This window comes from Mycotypha africana (genome assembly GCF_025528875.1).
Source record: "Mycotypha africana strain NRRL 2978 chromosome Unknown BDF20scaffold_11, whole genome shotgun sequence".
Classification (NCBI taxonomy): Eukaryota; Fungi; Mucoromycota; class Mucoromycetes; order Mucorales; family Mycotyphaceae; genus Mycotypha; species Mycotypha africana.
This window is the reverse complement of record NW_026515735.1, coordinates 147761-168167: the sequence shown is the minus strand read 5'-3', so window position 1 is coordinate 168167 and position 20407 is coordinate 147761. Positions and strand designations below refer to the sequence as shown.

The 20407-nt window shown below is 38.0% G+C and overlaps 6 protein-coding genes across 6 annotated transcripts; 3 read left to right on the top strand and 3 right to left on the bottom strand.

Annotated features, from left to right (window-relative positions):
• Positions 1 to 85: 85 nt before the first annotated feature.
• BDF20DRAFT_892192 (transaldolase) lies at positions 86 to 1524 on the top strand. Its single transcript, XM_053082289.1, has 3 exons — positions 86 to 199; positions 295 to 418; positions 606 to 1524. Exons 1-3 carry the CDS (start codon positions 136 to 138, stop codon positions 1384 to 1386), a joined length of 969 nt encoding a protein of 322 aa, XP_052932131.1. The 5' UTR covers positions 86 to 135; the 3' UTR covers positions 1387 to 1524.
• Positions 1525 to 2446: 922 nt separating this feature from the next.
• On the bottom strand, positions 2447 to 5118 carry BDF20DRAFT_907786 (uncharacterized protein; the record flags this gene model as incomplete). Its single annotated transcript, XM_053083412.1, has 3 exons — positions 2447 to 4005; positions 4107 to 4856; positions 4929 to 5118. 3 exons carry the CDS (start codon positions 5116 to 5118, stop codon positions 2447 to 2449), a joined length of 2499 nt encoding a protein of 832 aa, XP_052932130.1.
• A 2789-nt stretch (positions 5119 to 7907) lies between these two features.
• Positions 7908 to 9192, bottom strand: BDF20DRAFT_827089 (uncharacterized protein; the record flags this gene model as incomplete). Its single annotated transcript, XM_053078135.1, has 4 exons — positions 7908 to 8311; positions 8557 to 8629; positions 8711 to 8899; positions 8992 to 9192. Coding segments are annotated over 4 exons (867 nt in total), but the record flags the coding sequence as incomplete, so codon positions are not given.
• A 3596-nt stretch (positions 9193 to 12788) lies between these two features.
• On the top strand, positions 12789 to 14699 carry BDF20DRAFT_131918 (anthranilate synthase component I). Its single transcript, XM_053074751.1, has 3 exons — positions 12789 to 13070; positions 13149 to 13271; positions 13357 to 14699. The coding sequence occupies exons 1-3, from the start codon at positions 12857 to 12859 to the stop codon at positions 14514 to 14516; spliced, it is 1497 nt and encodes a 498-aa protein (XP_052932128.1). The 5' UTR covers positions 12789 to 12856; the 3' UTR covers positions 14517 to 14699.
• A 22-nt stretch (positions 14700 to 14721) lies between these two features.
• Positions 14722 to 18099, bottom strand: BDF20DRAFT_916338 (high-temperature-induced dauer-formation protein-domain-containing protein; the record flags this gene model as incomplete). Its single annotated transcript, XM_053084435.1, has 10 exons — positions 14722 to 15147; positions 15229 to 15864; positions 15938 to 16101; positions 16169 to 16259; positions 16340 to 16432; positions 16497 to 17191; positions 17266 to 17584; positions 17706 to 17816; positions 17928 to 17963; positions 18037 to 18099. The coding sequence occupies 10 exons, from the start codon at positions 18097 to 18099 to the stop codon at positions 14722 to 14724; spliced, it is 2634 nt and encodes an 877-aa protein (XP_052932127.1).
• Positions 18100 to 19301: 1202 nt separating this feature from the next.
• Positions 19302 to 20078, top strand: BDF20DRAFT_916337 (uncharacterized protein; the record flags this gene model as incomplete). Its single annotated transcript, XM_053084434.1, has 1 exon — positions 19302 to 20078. The coding sequence occupies one exon, from the start codon at positions 19302 to 19304 to the stop codon at positions 20076 to 20078; it is 777 nt and encodes a 258-aa protein (XP_052932126.1).
• Positions 20079 to 20407: the final 329 nt, after the last annotated feature.

Here is a 20407-nt window from a genome sequence, read left to right as displayed (position 1 = left end):
CATTCGGGGCGGGCGAGCGGGAAAAAACTCTAACCATTTATATAAAAAGCATTAAATTTTCCATCAAACCAATTCCCTTTTTCCCTTCTTTTTATTATCTCAAAAAGACTCCATATCCATCTACACACTATAAAAATGTCTGTTCTCGAACAACTCAAGAAGTTCACTACCATTGTTGCTGACTCTGGTGACTTTGAATGTAAGTTGAATGCAAACGAACGCCCCCCATTCTTTCCGCACACAGCGCTCGAAAAATGAATGCTGACGTTATCTTCTTGTGTGTTCATGCTATAGCTATTGCTCAATACAAGCCTCAAGATGCTACCACCAACCCTTCATTGATCTTGGCTGCTGCTCAAAAGCCTCAATATGCTCATCTTATTGAAGATGCCATCAAATATGCCAAGGAAAAGGGAAAGTAAGTATCGTAATGGGGTGTGTGTGATGATGTAAACAAACAAAAAAATGGGGGAGCAGGGAAGGAAGAAAGAGGGCTTTTGTTGTCAATGTGTATGAACTTTGTTTCCCACATGGATGTTAGGCTTAAGTAGGGTCACTCTTTTGATTATGATCTGGAACTAACGTACTTTCTTGTGTATTATTAGATCGGATGATGAAAAGCTTCGTTTGGCTAATGACAAACTTTTGGTCAACTTTGGTACCGAAATTTTAAAGATCGTTCCCGGTCGTGTTTCCACCGAGGTTGATGCTCGTCTCTCCTTCGATACCGATGCCACCGTCTCCAAGGCTCTCGCTCTCATCAAGCTTTATGAAGAAAATGGCGTTGACAAGGAACGCGTCCTGATCAAGATCGCTTCTACTTGGGAAGGCATTCAAGCCGCTCATGTTCTCGAGACCAAACACGGTATCCATTGTAACTTGACCTTGTTGTTCGGTTTTGCTCAAGCCGTTGCTTGTGCCGAAGCTGGTGTCACTCTCATTTCTCCTTTCGTCGGTCGTATTCTCGACTGGTACAAGAAAACTACTGGCGAAGATTACACTGCTGCCAACGATCCCGGTGTTTCATCCGTTACCAAAATCTACAACTACTACAAGAAGTACGGTTATAAGACCATTGTCATGGGTGCTTCTTTCCGTAACACCGGTGAAATTGAAGAATTGGCTGGCTGTGATTTCTTGACCATTTCTCCTGCCCTTTTGGCCAAGTTGCAAGAAGATAACAAGAACATTGAACGCAAGTTGAGTCCTGATAATGCAAAGACATGCGACCTCGAAAAGGTCACTTTCTTCAAGGACGAAAAGGCTTTCCGTTGGGAAATGAACCAAGATGCTATGGCTACTGAAAAGTTGTCTGAAGGCATCCGTAACTTTGCTAAAGATGGTGTTAAGCTTGAAGACTTATTGAAGGAAAAGCTTTCTTTGTAAATATATATATATAAAAATTGAATCATTTTCACTATATCCCGATCACAACTGTATGTTTGTAAAATCAGAGCATGGAAAGTAGTTTATGTTAGCATTAATTAAAATAAAAAACAATATGTGTTGTTTTTGTTACAGAGATCTAGCCTTATTGGGGCTTTTTGGCTGCATAATGATGGATACAGGAATTGCGTGAATAAGGCTTTGCTTACTAAGACGATTTCAAATCCCGACTGTCCCCATGGAAACGGGCTTGGTTTTTATTACATAATCGCTGAGTGGCTATCTTTCACTTTCTTTCGGATGAGAACACAGTAAGTGCAGAGATTTGTAGCAATGCCCTTTTCTATGACAACCATGAAAGCATCAGCTCTATATGAATGTTATTTATCTGAGTGGACTGTGAAGTATAGGCCATGATGAAATTGGCAAGAGGCGCTCAATGCGGGACAGGTGTGGTTACATAAGCAATACTCGGTTTCACTGCCATGTTTTGTCAACACACTTTTTGTTTGTAAACACTCATAAGCTATACTTATCGCTATAAGAAGCGTCTGTATCTTTTCATGAAAATTAGGCGTTCACTTCAGAAGCAACCTAATGACTCCTAATTTTTTATAGAGGCATACCACGATAAATATCGTAGCGGTTTCTTTCATAATACGGGCCTTGGGGCCTAATTTATAAAGCTGCATAATGGAAATCAGACTTGCTTTGCTTATAAATCAGATCAAATTAATAAGCCAACGGGATTTTCTGATCCAATGAACCCTTTCCCTCTATTCTTTTGAAAAAAATCTGCTTTTTGCAGTTTTTTATTTTACAAGAAATAAGATTAGATGTTGCGTAATAATTAAGGGAGTAATAGGTAAAAAAAGAAGAAATAAAATAAAATATTATCTGTAGATGAAACAAGGTGTCAAATGCAAAATATGCGCAATTAGGTAATGTTTTTGATTCAATTGTTAGAAATGAGACTTCTAACAGAGAATAGACTCATTAGGTAGAGGTAGGTAATATAGAGACGAGTGAAGAAGGTTTACAAAAGCAGTTTTGTGTACACTTAATACATAGTGATTGCTTCAGTGAAATTGTAACTATCTACCAGCACACGAACGTAATCGTGGAGCTTGGCTTCTTCACCAGGAGAAGAGTTAGCACCTGGTGCACCTTCGTCAGCATACACAAATCTATCTTCATCAATCGTCACTCGGCCTTTTCCTTTTTTGTTGGGTTCAATAGCGGCGCCCCGCGTTGTTGCTTCAATATTGTTGGCTTTCAATTCTTTGACTTCGTTTTGAGCAATACCAAGCTCGTCCTCAGGAAGCCAGATGGTAGGCGCGGGTGAATAAGTCGATGGATGCATATAAGATTCTGTATCATATAAGGATTTGGCTGTACGAATAATCCTATCGTTGTCCTTTTTGATCTCTTCAATGTCTTTCTTTTGTTCACTTTCCAATCTTTGCAATAACTGTCGACGAGCACAGTAAGCTTCTGGGAAAGTACGCGATTTCAACGAACTATGGGTAGCCAATTTCGTAAAGTCAACCTTGTGATATACATTCTCATCGCTGCTATTGCTATTATCTGAATCTTGTTGGGAAGTGAGAGGTTCTGCGCTTTTCATGAGTTGCATCTTTTCATCATGTGTGTGAGCGGTGAAATACTTTTCATCCTCATCCAGGACAGAGTCATACTTAGCGGACATATCAACGTCTTTAAAGGAGGATACGGGCAAGTATTTGAAGAGAGGTCTAAATGCATGATTGTAGTAATAGAGCGCGAAACAAGTGAATACCAAGGTAGCGATCATGACACCCATTTGACCATGTGTTCCTGGTCTAATAGCAAACAGACCAATCAAGGTTAATTGAGAGATAATTTGACCAATGTAAATGTGGCGGATAGCTCTAGGAAAATGACGACCGGCCGTTTCATAAGGTAGTTCATATACATATAAGAACTGATAAAGGTATACGAAATATTGAAGCATGAAGAATAACAGGACAAAAGGTAAAATGAGAGGGGAAATCACACCGTATTCGAGACCAAGAATGAAAATGACAGTTTGGGCAGGAATCAAAGTACCCAGGCTGATGGTAGGACATGTCTTTTTGGAATTGCAAATGTCACGAGGAGTGCCGTTCAAGAAGGGGGTCAGATAAGACAGTAAAAAGGGTACGAGCTGCACCATCGTCTGGCCGGATTGATTGGTGGATTGAAGCATGACGAAGGTGATAAAGAAAGTTGAAGCCTTGGGTAAATTTTCGGAAAGCACGTTAATGATTTGGAATGGTTCTTGAGCAAAGTGGGCGAACTGATCTGTGATCTGCAAGAAACCACCGGAGAGTGTAGAGATAAGCACTACATCGACCAATTGGAAAAAGAAAAATTTATGAAGGACAGATAATTCTACAAAGGATTTTTGAGGAATGCCTTCCAAAGTAGAAAGAATTTTAAAGATAATAGGAACCAACGCAATTAAAATAGCCAAAGCGACAGAGGGTAAAATACCCTGGATGATACCAACGACTTGATCAGGCCAGGTTTTGATGCCTGCTAAAAAGGGTAATGCTTTCGACAAGGTATCGATATTTGCAACAGCCTGGATAAAGATAACTATAAAATACAGTTCGTTGCCCAGAGTAGAAAAGGTTAGACAAAAAGGATCAAAAGGTTATACAGAAAAAAATTATGCAATAGCAACGCAAATTCCATACCAGGTACAGCCCAAAAGGCAATAATGACAGCAGTGACTGACATACTGGCAATGCGGCGCAACATTCTTTCAAAAGAGTGAATATTCATGTTTTCCCAAATAACATCAGAAGGCGCGATGCCATTATAGCGAGGTGCCATTTCCATCGCTCTTTTGTGCATTAAAGATTGGGCAGCCATATGGGCAGCAATTTGTTGATTGAACTCGATAAATGCAGAGTTGACCTGTTTTAAGTTGTGTGCATCTTCTTGTTTGGTAGTAATTTTGTCATTCAATTTCTTAATTTGATTATGGTAATATCTAATCGTATCTACCTTCTCGCCAAAGCAAGGTAGAGGGATACAAAATGCGTTATCGCGCTGTGTAGGTCGAAATTTTTGTGGAATGCCGACGTCAGATACTCCTTCTTCCTCTTCCATAATCCTATTGCCGTTGTTCTTCATTCGATGATTATACGTGGCCAAAATTGCTTTGGTGAGTTTATGTTCCAGAGTGATCGCCGCTTTTTGTCGTTTTTGCACAAGTTTGGGAAGGTCTCCTAACTTTCTGTTGAGCCAAATGCGTCGAACGCCTCCGGGAAATTTGTTAAAGATCTTCTCCAATTCATCGGCAGTGTTGATATCTTTGGGAATGGATGGTACAAAAAGCGTACGAGCTGCAACAGTGTCGGCATAAGCTGAGCTGAGGAGATACTTTCTCCTTAAATTGATATATATTTTTGTTTCGCGGAAGGTATAATACCATACCAAAACTGTAATTGTACAGAATATCAAAATAGTTAGCAAGAGTTGATAAAGTAAGAATTCCTGATAGATTCACTTACTCGCTAAAAGTACGGCTAATATGCAGTGTGCCCATAGACGATTATCGTCTATGACGTTACCCATTGTAAGATAGTTTAGACCACTCAAATTTCCCTGATTGATTGTAATAATTGGAAACAAAATTGGTACAGCGACGATAGAATATAAGAAGAAGGTGACCATGCCCATTCTCAAAAACTTCAAGACCATGAATCTGTCTAGGCCCATGGATCGTATTAATTCATCGTCTTTAATCTTAAATATTGCTATAAACCACCGCCCAAACCCTTCTGGCAGCGGCGGCGGTCTTTTACTATCGAAAATAAAAATATAAAAAGTCGATCAACACTTCCAGCAAGGGTAATGTAAATCACCTTTTGTGCACGTGTAACTTACTCTTTATCCACCGCATAAGTTCGTGGAGCATATGTTTCTCTTCTTAAGGGCCTTAATATAAAAAAAGCACCAAAAAATGCTGTCGCCAATGCAGCGTTAAACCATAAACTGGACGTGAAGGTTGAAAAGGAGTTGTCCATACTATTGAATCGCAATGTACCATAATTTTTTGTTGAGATGTCGCAAATGAGCAAAGAAGAGAAGTGTTGTGACGACCAACAGAATAATAGCAAGAGAACATGCGAAAAAGGGAATAAAACGCAAGATTCGTTAGTCAATTGATATTGAAAAGTGCCATACAGATGATAACTTTTGATTTTACGATGTTTGATCTGATCCAGTCGTAGAACTCATGATTGTATTATGCGTGTATAGTACGGTTTAATAAAGCAACAGCAACTGCAAATCGAAAAAAGATTTACTAAATTTAAAAAAAAAGAAACAATGAAAACGAAATTGATTAGGATGGAAAGAAAAAATCGAAAAGACAGTAGAAACATCGAAAAAAAAAAAAAATAAAACAATTTTAGCCCAACAATTGCTGATTCATGGCCTAATCTGGTTAGTTTTCTGATGGAACTTCTGAACAAATGCACCCTTTGTGTGCCACCACCAGCCTCAAGGAATCACAATGGTTCACAATTTACCTTTTTGGGGAAGTGGACAAAAACATTGTCTCCGTCAGAAACAGTCTTGAATTTGTGTAAGAGCTCGCTCTCAAGTACTGAAGCCATAGCACATTGTTTAAGACCATTTGGATGTATTCAAGTGTTCATTCAATGCACTTTATGTGATTTTTTTGTACTTTAAATTCAGATGCAGTACTGTCCCTTACATTCGTTTTTTTTTCCCTTTTCAAACCCATCCCTGCAAACATGCTTGCTGTTACATATTTCATTGGATTAATTTCTGCGGTTGGCTTGGTTGGTTTTGGTTTTGAGTCGACAAACGCATGCAACAACTACGTTCCTTTCACAGGTCATGCTGTTAATCTATATTATTGCTAGATAGGTGTCAAGAGACGCATCAGTCAATTAAAGAAAATAGCTGGCCGGTACAGTTCGTAAACATTTTGGTTTATGAAGGATAATGAAGCAAACAGCTTCAGTACATGGTGCTCGAAAATAGCATTGCTACCTTCTTGGCTTAATAGACAAAGTCCTTCAATGGATGGTCAGATCACATCATGTGGGTTTCAAATAGATATTTTGAATCTGTAGACCGGCACCTTCAAGTCAAACAATATTAATGCACAATGTTTATTCGATTTTTATTTGATGGGAAAATTATATGGTAGTTACTATGGTATATTATTTACATTATAATGTACATTACAGATTAGAAGAATTAGATAATGTTATTCTTATAATATGTAGATAGCATCTTGACTCACACAGAAAGGCAAATGTTGTTATTGACACAGTGCTATGGGTTTTAAAGTTCGTATTTACTAACAAGATCGTTCCACTGTTGTTTCATTTCATCCTCGAAGCCAAGAATGGAATTGAAATCGAAGCTTAAGTTATCAACAACTGGCATCGACATTGCTGTCGAGGATCTTTTATTCTTGATATCAGTAGGCGTATAAACAGCTTCCATAAGTGTTGTGGGTGGAGTAGGTGCTGGAGTCGGTAGGTTGGGCGAAGTGATGGGAGATATGTGCTTGAAACTTTGTAGTCTTTCTTCTTCCCTTATTAGTCGGCTCTGTGCCATGCTTCGTTTATCTATATCTAAAGTCAGGTAATCTACTTCCACATCATCATCGTCGTCTACGCCAAGGACGTCATCAAACATACTGAAAGAGGTTACCGCACTCATATCACTTCCCAACGAAGAAATTGTATTTTTATTGTTGTTATTCTTCATGTCTTCTTCACCATTTGTAATAGACTGGGTCTAAGAAAAAAAGGAGGGATCAATAAGAACAGCTTATATGCTGTGCAAACGAGTTTCAAATGCTGATATTTTACCATTTTGTAATGACTACTAACGTCGTCTTTAAAATGGCGTTCTTCTTCGTTTGAAGGTGTTGGTAGAAGTTCATGGTGTGATAATGGCGTGGTGGAAGAGGAAAATGTTGTGATAGATGAATTTCGACTGAGTGAATCACTACTATCCTTTTGATGATGACGATAGCTGCATGCTGAAGTAGAAGAACCGCTCCAAGAGTGATGTACTGGCGTAGGTCTTTGTTTTGCCGAAGTTGATAAGGAGGATGTTGGTGACAGCTGCCCTTGCTGGGAAAAGTTGCTTTTTCTATTGAGCATTTTCGACGGCGAAACTGATCTTGAGCGTGTTCTACCATCATTACATTTATTACTATAATTATCATTGTTACTAACACTTGGGGAAAAGTGAGCATACGTGGCATTCGCAGCACTGGGGGTAAGGCTATTCGTACTGAACAGCTTTCCGATGGTTGACACACTTTGTGGACGCGTTATAGATCTTGACCTGTGACGCTGCTGAGGATGGCTTAAAATGCTTTCTTGAATTTTTACAAGTGTCTGCGTCGCGTAGTCTGCTGTTTGCTTCAAGCATTGGTTCAAGTAATAGACTGGAAAAAGACCATTTCATTAGAGGATGTTTCATACATATCGATTTTATGGAATGTACTTACGATTGTTCCAGAATATGTTTTCGAAATCAATAGTCTGCTCAGCTAAATTTGAAGCTGAACGAGAGGCTTTGTAAGCTGGAAAATTGACCCTTGTGCAAACCTGAAATCGAAAGCCCTTCATATCTTCGGGTTGTATAAGTCCAACAATCCAAGGGCTATAAAGAGGTGAACAATCCGAAAAGACTTCTTCTGTTTCTATCTGTGGATGGTCGACGTAAATAATCGCTGTATCACTCTTGTATTTGGCATTCATATAACTTTCTGCAGTATAAACGTTACAGAAAGTAGGCACACCGCTCCAGAGCTTGTAGTAGACTTTATCGTTGAAGGTGTCGTATCTTTTCATGAGAGCTCTTGTTCGTTGATACGATTCCCTAAATACAGTCACTTTCTGGAAATAATCTTCTCTTTTATGTTTTGTTAAACAGCTACTGTTGTTTGGCATTACGGTGAAAATCCTTGGTCCCTTATAAAAGTACTTTTCAAAAGATGTTATATTGGAAACCTCATCTCTTTTGATTTCAGGAACATTCGTAGCAGACAGAATGAAAGAACCAGGGCGTTCTGCAAATTATTCGTTGGTGAATATCAGAATACATGCACACATGTATGCAATGGATAATCCACTTTACCTGGAACACCATCGAACATTTCAATGCTCTCCACATCAGCCCAGCCTTTGAATTTCAAAGTTGGTTTATCAGACTTGGTTAAATTAAGATGATGATGCAGATTGCTTGTACTGGAAAATAAAGGTGCTGAGCTAATAGTACTTGTTGGGCATACAGGGTTGGAATTGTGCAATATTTGGTCCAAATTAATCTCCTTCGAATCAATGGAAGAGCGGCTTGCTACCAAAATTTTATCTGTAAACAGAAATATGGATACTGCTCTTGTTGGCTTATTAGTAACTCGGTGTATTTCAATAGCGTCTAAATGCGCAATCAGGAGTCTTTTCTGATTTATCAAAGAACACTACATCCATCAAATTTCGAAATAAACTTAGTAAATAGAAGAGAGACAAGAAAAGGGGTAGGTTAACTGAAGTGTCCTGTTGTATACTTTACTGGTGAATCCTTTATTGCTTGGTATAGATTTAAAAACATGGTTGCCGTTTTTGTCGGATTATCGTCCGCTAACGTTGCAATTTCCCTTGCCTTTTCACATGCTGCTTGTAAGCCGTTGTATTCTGGGTGTTCTGCTGGGGTGAGTTGAAGGATACCCCTCAACATCAACGAGTATCTACTAATACGTTGCACTGGTTCTACCAAGATATCTTGCAGCCGCTTCCGTTTGAAATCTGGATGCTCTTTTACTCGTGTGATAAAACGCTTATATGCCTGGTTTGTTTTATACTCTTTTGTGTGCAGCTTTTGTGCTTCTGCTTGTTCAAGCAGATATTTTCTATAGCATTCAAAATTGTTGATCTGTCCTTAGAATAGTTCAAGTTAGTTTCTGCAAGTCTAGAATTGCAACATACAGCTGAGAGATTGACGTACATGCTTTCTACATAGATCACCGAAATTTTCTTCTTTTTTAATCAGGCTGTCTAGAAATGCTTGATTGGCTCGTAATATTTGATCCACATTCAAGAATATTTTTTGGCATTTGAATGTATTCAAGGTACAATTCTTTTGATGCATTGTTGATTTGAGCGGATTCACTATTCTTTCGACCAGTGTTCTTAATGTCTCTACGTAGCTTTGCTCAGTCCTAATAAATTCTTCTATACAATATTCTCTTTTCTCATCGTCTTGTTTGACCTGAAAAACGATGTGACATATCATTAAATAACTGCTGACAATGCTTTCTACGTTTCGTCTTTTTTTTTTTTTTTTTTTTTTTTTTCTCAAGGTTACTTCTTTAGTGGCGTTATCTGCCATGTTGTTGCTTAAATCGCTATCGTCTTCCTTGTGGAATTGAGATCTCTGCTCATGTAGCTCTGTACCGATGATATTGAAAAACTGTTCAAGCTGTATTTCTTCCTCTACATTGATCAAAGTAGAACTGGTGTAAACACTCCTCAATGCTGTAACATTTCAAGCTCATTTATTTTGCTTACTTTGTGTTCTTTTTTTAGCGGGCACAATCAAATCTATATTTTGACACTTTGAATAAGCAAACCTTAGTCCCTGCATGACCTGATTTTCATATATTCTGCCTCAACTTTTTCTTTTCTTTTGTTTTTACCAACGGCTTCGTTATTTGCCTCGATATTTTTTCGTAGAATTCCAGATGGTATGATTTTGACTCATTGCGCTGCTTTTGTTTGATATCCTTGTCTTTAATAAGTTTCCAATGGTGCGAATACCCATATCGTGACAGTTTGAGTTTATGTTCCTGGCAATAGAAACGTGTGAGGCATGAATTATTTCACATATTTCAATAAATTCCAATTCCCGATGATCAATTTACTCTCAACGTTGCCATAATTAACCTGTTCTAAATAGTTGAAAGTCGAAATAAATAGGACTGATGATACAAAGAAATGAGCGGAAGAGCTTGGTGGTTAAGTGTACACGTTTGAATATATCACAAAAAAAGAGAAAAGAAAGGCAGGATAGCGTAAAGAGAGTTGGGTTTATTTTTCTTAATGCTGGTTTTTTTGTTATTGTTTCAATATCCTAAAATAGCGATCCGTGCAACAAGTCAAACAATTAAGTGTGTCTGTAAGCCGGATGTTTGCTGTCAAAGCCATTATAGAAAAGCATTCCTCATATGAATCGTCAAATCCGCTTATTTCAAGGGCTCATTTTTCATTTCATTGTCCATTTAACTATCTGAACTGAACAACCTTTTTCAGAGTGCAATTCTCAGGATGTTGAGTATGTCAATCTTGAAAAATTGTTATAGACACGTGAATCAAACACCTGTTGCTATAGTTTGAAAAGCTGAGAAGGACCTAAATATAAAATTTAGTTTCTTCTCTTATTGCAAATTCTGTTTCGTTGTTTAATTATCACAAATTCAATTTTAATTATGCAAATTTATTGAATCCCGGACGATAATAATGAATTTGTTTTAACCAGAAATTCCCCATTCAGAGTCTTCGAAAGCTTTCTTTTGATGGAAAGGCGATTGTTGTTTTAGCCATAATGATGAGAAGCAGAACTCGTTTTAAAACTCAGACTTAACCGTGTGCACCGATACCGTGTTTGGTACTTTTTTAATATTACTTTTGCAAGTATTGAAAAATCACCGCACGCGGTCATTGATCAACGCTAATACACTGTGCTCGCCTATTTCTTATTGACATTTGTATTTTTTACGACCTCTTCATCAAACAAACTTCCACCTTTTCTATTATAGTCAAAGTATTTCTAACTTATCGCTCTCTCTTCTTTGTACGTCTTCTTCCGCTATGTTAGAAATAGTTCGCTGCTCTTTTATCATATTCTGTGGTATTGTAAGTATAACCAATTATTGGTCTATCTATTGCAAGCAAAAAAATCTACAGAGTTCTGATTTGAATTAAAACTGCTAAAGCTGTTTCTCCTTCACTTTCTATTGTTTTGATTTATGTTGAACTTCTCCTTGACTGCGTGTACTAAGTTGTTCGAAAACATCGTTCCAAGCAAAATGTGAAGAATCTGTCACTTAAAGAATTGGAAAAAGAGCTAGTTTATGTGGGGGAAAGAAAAGGGGGAAACTGGCATCTCATAGTCGCTTATTATACCCTCAAAACTCGTTTGACAGATTTTGGAAAGCTTGTTTGTCTATTCATAATATTGATGAACCAATATATATATATATAGATTTTTGCATAATGATTGCGAAATAAAACGCCAAATAAACAATTTCTACGACAATCACATAACATTGATATAATATTTAAAATATTTTACTACAATGGATGGTTAAAGCTGTATAGATAAACCAGTTTACTTCGTCTCCAAATAAAAATTTTTGAGCCGAGGTATCGTTCAGCTTAAATTTCTGAGAAGAAGGAAGGAAGTACTGCTGGCTATTCATCACTTCTTCAATTTATACTACCAACAAACAAATGAACCATGAAAAAGTGTTATGTGTCTGTGCATAATATGTTGAGCAATTTTTCTTCCCCATCATTGTAGCCTTTAAAATGAAGGGCTTTAAGTATTCTAATTGGCTTCTACAATCGATACAGAATAGCCCTTGTTCTAATTCAACGTGATAAACAAAAGAGCTGCGTAATCAAACTAGGCCTATTGTTGTATTATGTGATGGCCGACGAAACTGAAAAAAAAGTTCAAGGCCACATACATAGTCAATATTGACCGCTAAATGGGACGCTGACGTTGTAAATATTGCTAAAGCCTTTGCTGTCAATGATATTGCCATAGATAGAGATTCTTTCGTTGCAAGGGTAGAGGTATGCGCAAAGAGCTTACACAGCTGAGAGGCTTCTTATTATGTTGGACTAATGAAGTTTCCTCTTCCCTCTGGCAAGTACTATATGAATTGCTATATATGAGCGGTGGAGCTATTGATTGAAAGTAGAAATTAAACACATTCAATATCAATAAAACAGCTGTTCAAAGATTTAATACGTAACTCCGAAACTTTAGGTCATATCAATCTCTAATAATTTCTCGGCCTGGCTGGGCGCGCTGCATAGGTTTGTTTTCTAAGATATAAGCTATGTTTTGTGTAGAGTTGAGTCGTATATCTGAGCTGAAGCCGCAAGATAATAAAAACTATCTTTGCTTTATTAAGTATGTGTTCGCTCAATCTCTCGCTGAATACATCAAAAGGTTAAGATAATGAGTCATCGTCAGCAATTCCAACACTTGCAGCAGAATAAGAAACTGAGTTTGTAACCAGCAACAAATCAATGCCCCACATTTTACGTTTAAGATCCTTTCCTCTTTTTATCCAAGACAATCTTCTCTTCCTTTCTTTCTTCTTCAATTCTCAACCTCCAGTAGCACTCAAATACATATCATTCATAAGATGACGCTAAAACTGAAGCCAACACTTGAAGAAGTACAAGCTATCGTTGCTGCGAAAAAGGGCAATACTATTCCGATTTTTGCAGAATTAGAAGCCGACTTTTTGACACCTGTTTCAGCGTACCTTAAAGTTGCTGATCGTTGCGATTACTCTTTTCTTTTTGAATCAGTAGAAGGAGGAGAAAATATCAGTCGCTACTCCTTTATAGGTGCAGGTACGAAGGCTAATCATCTGCGAAAATTGACGTTTATAATTGCAGGCGAGCAGTAATTTTTGAAACTTTATCGAGTAGATCCTTATAAATTGATCAAGGTCGGACCCAAAGAATCTATTCAAGGAGACCCATTAATACCTATCGAAAAAGAGTTGGCAAATATAAAATATGTAAAAGTGCCCGGTTTACCGAGCTTTACAGGTAGATTATTTTTCAATAGTCCGGATAAGGCAGAATATAGTAGGCGATTCTGATCTCGTATTCATTTCTAACAAACAAACAATAGGCGGGGCAGTGGGTTATATAGGCTTCGACTGTTTTCAGTATTTCGAGCCTAAAATTCAGGGCGAATTAGCGGATCCATTGGGCATTCCTGATGCTATCTTCATGATGTGCGATACCCTGGTTGTTTTTGATCGTGTGCGCCAGGTTGTTAACGTTGTCTCACATTATAGATCAGATGCTACCGATCCTCAAGCTGTTCAACATGAATACACTAAAGCAGCTGAAGAAATCGAAACAACATTATCTCTTCTCACTCAAGAACATATCCCTCAAGTTCCTCAGAAACCTATTCAATTAGGCAATGTGGCCAAATCCAACGTGGGTAAAGAAGGGTATATGGGATTTGTCAGCCGCCTCAAACATCATATTAAGGAGGGCGATATATTCCAAGCCGTGCCTTCCCAACGCTTAGCCCGTCCTACTAATTTACATCCTTTCAACGTTTATCGCCATTTACGATCTCTCAATCCTTCACCTTACTTATTTTACATGAACTTGAAGGATTTCACATTGGTTGGTGCTTCTCCTGAAGTGCTCACCAAAGTGGTGGATAATGTGGCTTTCACTAATCCCATTGCTGGTACGAGGAAACGCGGCAAAACAGCTGAAGAAGATAAGGCATTAGAAGAGGATCTGATTAACGACCCAAAGGAACGTGCAGAGCATGTCATGTTGGTTGATCTGGGAAGAAATGATATTAATCGCATATGCAAACCGGAAACAGTGAAAGTTGACAAATTGATGGAAATAGAGTACTATTCCCATGTCATGCATATTGTATCAAATGTGTCCGGGAAATTAAGAGATGATAAGACAGCGTTTGATGCGTTTAGATCCATTTTCCCAGCTGGCACCGTATCAGGTGCGCCCAAAATCAGGGCTGTTGAATTGATCCGTGGATTAGAAAAAGAGAAACGAGGAGTTTACGCAGGCGCAGTGGGCCATTTTGATTATTCGGGCGATTTAGACACATGCATTGCGATACGTACAATGCTTTTCAAGGATGATGTCGCCTATTTACAAGCAGGTGGCGGTATTGTATATGACTCGGTGGAAGAAGATGAATATCAAGAAACAATGAACAAAATGGGATCCAATTTGGCAACAATTGATCAATGTGAAGCAAAAATTTATGAGCAACAACAACAGAACGCGAAATAAAAAGTTCATCTTTTGTACAAATGAAGAGTTACTATGGCATTTATTTACAGCCTAGAAGTCCATTTACCTAACAAAAAATTACTATACAATTGTCATGGTTGATCTCGAAAGAATATAAATGCAAACCTATACATATCAATAATGCAAAATTAACGCTAAAATATCACGGGAGAGGGCGAATGGCTATGGAATTAAATGAAATTGTCTAAGAAGAAGTCATGGTAGCTACTGTCGTATTGTTAGAGCTATCATCATTAGTAGTGGGAAGTGTAGCTGGGTGTATATTGGTTGGTTGATGTGGCATTTGTGCCTGCTGTTGTTGCTGTTGATTTTGCTGCTTGATATGAAACAATCTGACTTGGGTATTATTCCAAGGTCCATAATACGATACAAAGGCTACGTACGTTTGTCCCCACAACATACTTCTGAACCAAATAACTAAAGGTTCTATCCATTGGAATTTACGAATTATTACAGGATGAGCCGCTGGTAAAATTTCGGACATAGGTGCATAACTTATCATGTCGAATATTTGCTCCCTTGTGAGCTTTTCCTCTTCAATTCGAGGTGCGAACTGGTAAATAATAGCTGTTATCGTTTCGAGAGGAAGTGAGGCATGCCAACTCCTAACCTGATAATTGAAATTTTGAAGAAACATCAGACACATACGCTTCTTTTTTTCATTAATTCCATCACTCGACCATATACTAACCCATTCTTCCGTTGGTATAAAACCATTCTTGGCCCCAGGAAGTGGGGCGTTACTTGTAATTGAATTTACCGACATCACGCTAGATTGTCTGTGCATTAACCTGAGTTGGGGTTTAGTTGGTGACGATGGCTGTTCCTGCAGTTGTTGTTGCGAGGTAACACTTGCTGTACTAGATACCCTTGATAAAGCACACTCTGGTAACTTGCCTTTTTGCTTTTCAGACAAGTTGTCGTCTGACGACAGTTGTCCCTGGTGGTGAGGTTGTTGCTGTAGAGACAGCCTGTTCAAGCGTGCCCGTTCTATGTCTAGCAAGGCGTTTTCCAATGTGAAGTCTGCTAATTTTTGAAATCTTTGTTGGTTTCGTAATATTGTGTAGATGAAATATACGTTGTTTGCACTCTGAAAATGAATGATGTTGTTGAAAGTTTCTAATAAATATTCGCATAAATGATGATTCGATTCATCCGCTAACAAGAAACCTGGCGCCGACATGGAGTTGAATAAGGAAATAAGTTTACTACAAGTAAGCTGGCATATATTTTTTAAATAAGGTGATATATTGGTGATCGTCTTTATAAAAGATGGATATAATGTCGATAAAACGCCTCTGGAAGAGGCGATCAACGAGAAAATAGACTTTTAAAAAGAAGATAAAGTATGTTATTAATGTTTGAATTTCTTATTCTTGGATGAAGCCATTGATACTTACAAGTATAAGATAATCAGCATATGTCCCCTCAAAGTTCGGAATTCTAATACTTGTAGGAAGTGAAGCATGTCCAATGAACGCTTCGTTCAACTTGACGCTAAATGTTTGGTTGGAAGAGAGTTCTTGCAATATGAATGCACACATTCTTACAAGACCTATTTGAGCTTTGATACATAGAAAGCAATCGTGAGCTAATCTGATAAGGCTACTGATTAGTCATCGAGCACTTACATGGATCCAGTTTGTTTTCACTAGCATAATATAATGCAACAACCATCAGATCCAATACCCTTTCTGTTTCTATCAAATAGTTCCTGAATCTCTATATGGTCCAAGGGCAGAAATCCGTCAGGTTAATATAGCGAAAATTATATGTTATATAAGTCTATTTTCTTCTCTTACATTGTTAAGTTCAAGTAATTTCCAGCATAGCATCATCATCTCAACATGGTATCTCACACGTTTTGATGACCCCGGTAGATAACTATTTAAAGTCTAAGGTTTTTCATATCAGGGATAGTAACTCAACAATAGACTAAAATTGTACCTGTATTTGTACCTGCATCGGATTACTAAGTATTCTGTAAATGCCATCGATTAAGAATTGGAAATCCTGCGCACGATGCAACTTTGACAGATAGTATCGATATGCATTTTCTGACAACTCAATTGACTGCTGTGACTTATTTTGCTTCCACATTGCAATTCCTTGCTGTGTATCTGGAGACCAATGTTCATCTGTTATGGTTCCTTTAGCTGATTTAGCAGCAACACCGCTACTGCTACCGTCACCATTATTATCAAGTAGTTCGTACTTAGTATTCGATGACCTATAATCCAAAACTACTAACAAAACACGCAAGCAAACGGCTACTAATTGCTCTCTCGGATCGGTATAGACAATGTGGTTATAAGGTACGGCTGTCCAACCCATAGGATTGAATTTACAGGCTGTATTCATCATGCTGCACAAAAAGGCCAAGACTACTTTTTTCTCAACTTTTGTCACCATGAAATCCAACCAACGATCCTGCTGTACGAGTACTTGGGGCGGTGTTTGATACATAGATTTCGATAACAGAACAATGAGAAGACGGAGTACTTCTGTCCGATTCACATCGTTTTCTCTCGATGAGCCTATAGGTGTGGAAGACCCTACACCCGTTTCCCAAATGACGTAGTTTACATTAGATTCTGCTGTGCCTATGGACTGTGGCAATGTAAAACCAGCGAAGAATAATGCTTGTAATGTCACTATAATTTGATGTATAAAGTGAGTTTTATATGCTCATAATCATAAGCTATCCTCCTCTTCAAGATAAAATTACATTTTATTAGTATCTCTCCTCTCGAAGATAACACACGGATTTGATTGCGCTGCGGCTTGGAGTTATTTTGGCTTTCTCTATTGTTTGTGTCTACTGTGTCTGTTGCTGGTATATAATCTGACTTTTCGTCGCGCATCCTTGGTGTCCAAAAAAATTGATCTTCCCACTCTGTGCACTCTGGGCTTTCGAAAATAAATGGTATGATACGAGTCAATAAGCGGCAGCAATTTAAAAGCTGATTGTTATTAGATGTTGCGTTGGCCGTGTTAATAGATTGCGTCATCGTTGAGTTAAGTATTTGTGTCATCTGGTCTAAAATCTATATGATAGAGGGGAAGTAAGCAAAAAAAACGAATTACGAACGATCGTCTTAACAAGCATCAAGAACTCTACATTCTTAACGTCGCTAAAACATGAGTGCTCAGATGACGACGCCGTACCTTATCAATTAGAGTTTCAAGATTCTCCCTCGCTCCATCGCGAGCCTTTCTTATGTCAGATGCACTAATGAGGGTGAAAATGTCGTCGACGGATTCAGGTAAAGTCCAGAACTGCCTCGTTATAAACATCCGATATAATTAATATGCTGTCTCATCTGTTTAACAAGTGCTTATTATCTTCTTTTGCTTCAAAACTCGCACTTGCACTATTTTTCTGCTTACCAAAGTCCAATAATCATCGGCATCAACAGGTACATTCTATAATGGAAACTTAGTCGCAAAATAACAAGGCATAGCTTCTATTACCATCATAAAATTAGCTAAAACATACCCTCTCTTCGTATAAACGAAATACGCCTTTTTTAAAAGCAAGTTTACTATCTGTCGCACCCATACTTTGGTATATTTTACAGTTTGATAAATTTAGCAGAAAATGCGGGGAAAGCAGACAAAACAGGAAGAAGGAAATAAAAGGGGGTCAATTGGGGATCTAACTACAGCCAACAATGACAGTAACAGGAAACGTTCCAGAACGAATAAAAACGCCAAAATACTACATTAAAAAGTACAAGCAAAAAAATGTACCAACCCTTTTAAATGAATAATTAGGGCCTTTTAATCGGTAGTTCAATGTTTTCTTTCTCGTATAGAAGGCTTCTCGGAACTCTGCCGTCATAATGACATGGATACATGTAAAAGAATGTCAACAGGCTATTGACAAATTTGCATCGTCAAAGAAATACTTTATATCCATTTGATTTGTCGTTTTAATCGCATATACTGTATTTTGGCATCTTCATAAGTATGAAGCACCACAATTTGGTGTACTAAAAATTTCGTTAGAGCTCCAAAGTCCGTCTTGGCAGTCATAGGCTCTTTGTACTTATTGAGACAAGGGCATTTATTGTAGATGCTGTGCGTATATAATCCCGTACACATGTATCTCTATCTGTGTACCAAGAAGAAGGACTAGATAAATAAATTGACATTAACGCAGACTTTCCTTTGGGGAAGAACCCGTTTGTGTTTTTAATGTTTAGTTACATTGGGGGAGACTTTTATTAAATCATTATGAAAATGTAAAAGAAAAGAAAATGCTGGGAGAATAATGCTGTAAGTGAATGGCTTCTATGGGCTATTCTTTACTACTCCGAAATACATTTAGCAATACGTAATGTTTGCTTGTCTGTCTGTCGTCAGATACGTCGAAGTGGTTTTATGAAGTCTTGTTTGTGATACAAAACGTAGACTGTCAATGTATACTCAAGAGTTACACAATTTATGCAGGGCATATTGTCAATGTTCGTAATTGTTGCAGTGTTATATTTTGCGAATTCGATTATGCGGAGAGGTGTATCTACATGATCCTGTACATGTATTAAAATGATTCAAGAGTGCTCCAATGATAATACACGATCCATTTTAGGCGACGTGTTTGAGAACTAATACAGCATTATTATATTGACGCGATAATGTTGCTAATGAAATCAAAGAAAAGACGGTCCACGATATCAAGGAATAAAACTGTTGAGAAAGTATTTTGATCCTTTCATTCTTTTTTTCCTGACTATTTTTTGTTAGTTTAAGACTATTGTTATGAATGCATCCAAATCATTAAAAAAGAAAGCAATTGGTAGAAAAAGAAAGAGTACAACGAGCGCTTATCCCACTGACTATGCCTCTATTGCAGCTGTAACGGTGTATGGCAGGCAATCCTCTGCCTACGAAAAACCTGAGCGGTATGCACCTTATGATAGTACTTCGCCTTTCGAAAGTTTGTATGCGTCGTCTTCGTCTACTATATCTACTGATTCCACCAGTAGTCTCCAAACAAATGTTACTGTGGTACGTCCCGCGACTGATACATGGCTTCCCCCTATCTCAAGTTTGTTATGTCAGCAAGAACAACAACGCCAGTCACCAAGCAATTATGGGAGCGATTATAACGCTCAAGATTACTATTACTGTTATCCTCCAGCACCTATAAATCACTATTCCGCACCTTATGAAAGGGGTGCTTCTACTACTAGCTATGTACTAAATGACACTTATCCATATAATTGGTCTAACAACATAATTAAAACAGAGCCCTCTATTTCATACCACATTACTTCCTCGCAAAAGAAAGCTACCAACCATACAAGCTCTTCTAGCACAAGTACAACTGTTTCTGCTAATCCTTATTGGGCTCAAGAGAAGGCTAGACCTACCAAACTTAATAGGAATCGTTACAACTGTTCCTATGATGGCAATCAGCAGCAAAGAATAGACGCAGCATTGCCTATTATTCCTTTCTTTTTCCATCATCAGCAATTTGGAATCGAAGCTTGTATGCTTCAATTAGACCAGCAGAAAAAACTGCAGCAGCAGTAGAGTTCGAATTTGCCACGAAACGTTTGCTTGAAACCTTCGACTACTGTCAAAGTGTCAAATACAATTTTGTCAAATAACCTCCTCAATATTACTATCCTATTTTCCTAAACCCACTTAACTTTTCCATCAATAAACTCTTTAGACGTAGAATGCAAAAGTTAATTGTTGGGACTTCAGCTGCATGGCATGTGTTTTTTCTTTAAGATAATTCAGCGCAAATTTAAAACTGCAGAAAGACAGTCAGTTTGATCCAAAAAAAGTGACAAAAATCGGGCGAATAAGCTGGCTGTACACTTCATAAGGCATACAAACGCCAAACTACGGAAAGG